Source organism: Archocentrus centrarchus, chromosome 24 (genome assembly GCF_007364275.1).
Source record: "Archocentrus centrarchus isolate MPI-CPG fArcCen1 chromosome 24, fArcCen1, whole genome shotgun sequence".
NCBI lineage: Eukaryota > Metazoa > Chordata > Actinopteri > Cichliformes > Cichlidae > Archocentrus > Archocentrus centrarchus.
The window spans coordinates 35,704,674-35,707,715 of record NC_044369.1 but is presented as its reverse complement, the minus strand read 5'-3'; the positions used below and the strand labels follow the sequence as shown (position 1 = coordinate 35,707,715).

The 3,042-nt window shown below is 40.5% G+C and overlaps 1 protein-coding gene across 1 annotated transcript; it reads right to left on the bottom strand.

Moving 5' to 3' along the window:
- Nucleotides 1–214: 214 nt before the first annotated feature.
- LOC115774917 (cytochrome c oxidase subunit 8A, mitochondrial) lies at nt 215–967 on the bottom strand. Its single transcript, XM_030722384.1, has 2 exons — nt 689–967; nt 215–492 (listed from the first exon to the last, which is right to left on the bottom strand). Exons 1-2 carry the CDS (start codon nt 809–811, stop codon nt 379–381), a joined length of 237 nt encoding a protein of 78 aa, XP_030578244.1. The 5' UTR covers nt 812–967; the 3' UTR covers nt 215–378.
- Nucleotides 968–3,042: the final 2,075 nt, after the last annotated feature.

Below are 3,042 nucleotides of genomic sequence, written 5' to 3'. Positions count from 1 at the left end.
TCAAACTTCATCCGTTCAGTCAGGACAGTTGCACAAATCCAACATGGAGGAACTGGCTCAAAAAAAAAAAAAAAAGACTGCTTTTATTTTGAAAGTACACACCTTATTGTTCTACTGGAGAAGAGAAACAGTTGATGTCATAATGAAGACTGATGTCACAATAAAAACACTTCAGGCAGAAAAAAATTACTTTTATTTTGAAAAACTTGCAGATTTGAATATAAAGCCATGTGATCACCTCAACTGATATTCAGAACTTGAAATTAGGGTGACGAGGAAGAGGACCTTAACCCTAACCTTCAGCTGGACAAATGTGACAATCTGGTGACAATGATGATCTATTGATGGTGATGAAGATGAAGATGAAGATGATGAGGGTCAGGTCCTGGGACTTCGCTGCACTCTCTGGCGGTACTCTGGCAGGTGATGGAGGATCCACGCTGCAGGACCCATCATGGCTGCTGCAAACACTGACATCACGAAGAAACTTTGCTGAAAAAATAAAAAAAAAAGGAAAAAGCATTACCTGATCAATAATCATTTGGATATCTCTTGTTATTTGTACGTTAATGGTCACTGCTTGTGATTAGTTATAAATTATTTATTCGTTATTAAACACTGGTCAGTTGTCACCCATTGATTAGTTATTGGTCATTGATTATTGACTGATTGCTCCTCAGAGACTCACCGCAGCTCCAATCTGGTTCCGAGGAGGTTTACTGTAGATCGCCCTCTTTGTCTCTTTCACCACCTCCGTTGGACGAGTCAGAGTCGCAACATTTCCCATCATCCTCAGTACACGGCTCATCATTGTCAGGGTAACAACCAAGCCACGACTGAAGCTCTCTGTTGAGTTCCTGCTTGGTCTGCCGATGTGCTCAGTTAAAGACGCTCAGTCAAACTGAGGCTGAAGCCTGCAGGAAGAGGAGGAAGAGGAGGGGGAGGAGTAGAGAGGAGGTCTGCTCTGATGGAGCTGCAGCAGAAAAGCAACAGATCAGCTGATTAGATTTCCTGTGAGGAACAAAAAGGGGAACAGAGTGTTGGAGGATAAAAGCTGGACGTTTTGTTTGATGTACAGAAACAGAAGTGCAGGTTTAAACCTGATCAACATCAAATAAACACAAGTAATCAAATAATCAGTACTGCAGTACCGCCCAAGTATAAAAACTTTTCAAACGTAACGTACAGTTGTGTTCAGGTTGTACAGGCATTGGGAACACTGCACATTATATTCTAAATCAAAACATGTAGAAAAATATATAATTTTTCCAATTACTTCACAGGAAATGAAGAAAAATGAATGTTGGGCTGTTCAAAAAAATAGCCGTGTCTGCATTTTTCTTTATAAACTCAAATATTCACTTTATGAACTGAAGAATCTTTAGGAATTAGCATTCCTGTCAATCACTAAACTAATATTTAGCACCATAACCACTGTTTTTGGTAAGTGCTTCACATCTGTGTTGCATGGAGTCGACCAACTTCTGGCACCTGTGAACAGGTATTCCAGCTCAGGATGATTTGACAGCTTTCCACAGTTCCTCTGCATTTCAGAAACAGCATTTTTGATGTCACCCCACAAGTTTTCTATGGGATTAAGGTCCGAGGATCGGGCTGACCACTCCATAACTTTAATTTTGTTGGTCTGGAACCAAGATGCTGCTCGCTTACTGGTGTGTTTGGGGTCGTTGTCTATTTGAAGCATCCATTTCAAGAACATTTCCTCTTCAGCATAAGGCAGCATGACCTCTTCAAGGATTTTGATATATGCAAACTGATCCATGATCCCTGGTATGCGATAAACAGGCCCGACACCATAGTAAGAGAAACATCCCCATATCATGATGCTTGCACCACCATGCTTCACTGTGTACTGTGGGGTCGTCTGACAAACTGTCTGGGCCCTTGGACCCAAAAAGAACCGTCTTACTTTCATCAGTCCACAAAATGTTTCTACATTTCTCTGCAGGCCAGTCGATGTGCTCTTTGGCAAATTGTAACCTCTTCAGCACATGCCTTTTTTTTTCTTCCACAGTGGGACTTTATGGGGGCTTCTTGCCGGCAGATTAGCTTCACACAGGCGTCTTCTAATTGTAACAGTACTCACAGGTAACATCAGACTGTCTCTGATCACCCTGGAGCTGATCATTGGCTGAGTCTTTGCCATCCTGGGTATTCTTCCATCCATTTCATTGGTAGTCTTCCATTTTCATCCATGTCTCTCTGGCTTTGCTTTCCATTTTAGAGCACTGGAGATCATTTTATTGTTTTCTGCACTTCTTTATATGTTTTCTCCTCTCCAATTAACATTTTAATCAAACAATGCTGTTCTTTTGAACAATGTCTGGAACGGCCCATTGTTCTCAGGTTTTCAGTGAGAAATGCATGTACAACATGTGTTGGCTTCATCCTTAAATAAGGGCCACCTGATTGATGCCTGTTTTTTCACAGAATGAACGACCTCACTGATTGGACTCTACACTGCTATTTTTTTTAAACACACTCCTTTCAATTAATTATTCAATTACACAGACTCAGGAGCATGCATATCATCAATGTTGGGTCTGTTGGTTTTCTATGACTCTACTACACCTACTGGTAAATTATTTGCCATGTAGTAATACGATTTCTACCAAAGACATTGATTGATCTGGTTACTCATGTTGGACTGCTATTATTTTGAACACAACTGTAAATATTTACAATTCATTTTTCCATCAGGCAGATCATTAAAATAAGTTTTCATCTGTTGATGAACATCTATTGATGGCTTGAAAAGTCACCTGAGTAGTTCTTCTGTCCTCTGTATTTTAACAGTTTTATACTTCCTGGTTCACTTTCTCCTTTCCGTTCTCCCCTCAGACTTTCACCCGTCCACTTTGTTTTCTTTATGGTGGACACAGGAATTTGAATTTGTTTATTTACTTTGTGTTAAGAGGATGAGCTCAGATTTTATTGTTTCTCTGAGCAGTTTGATCCTCAGCCAGCTGTCCATCGACTGATCAATCAATCGGCTGATTGTGAAGTAACTCCAGACGCTGC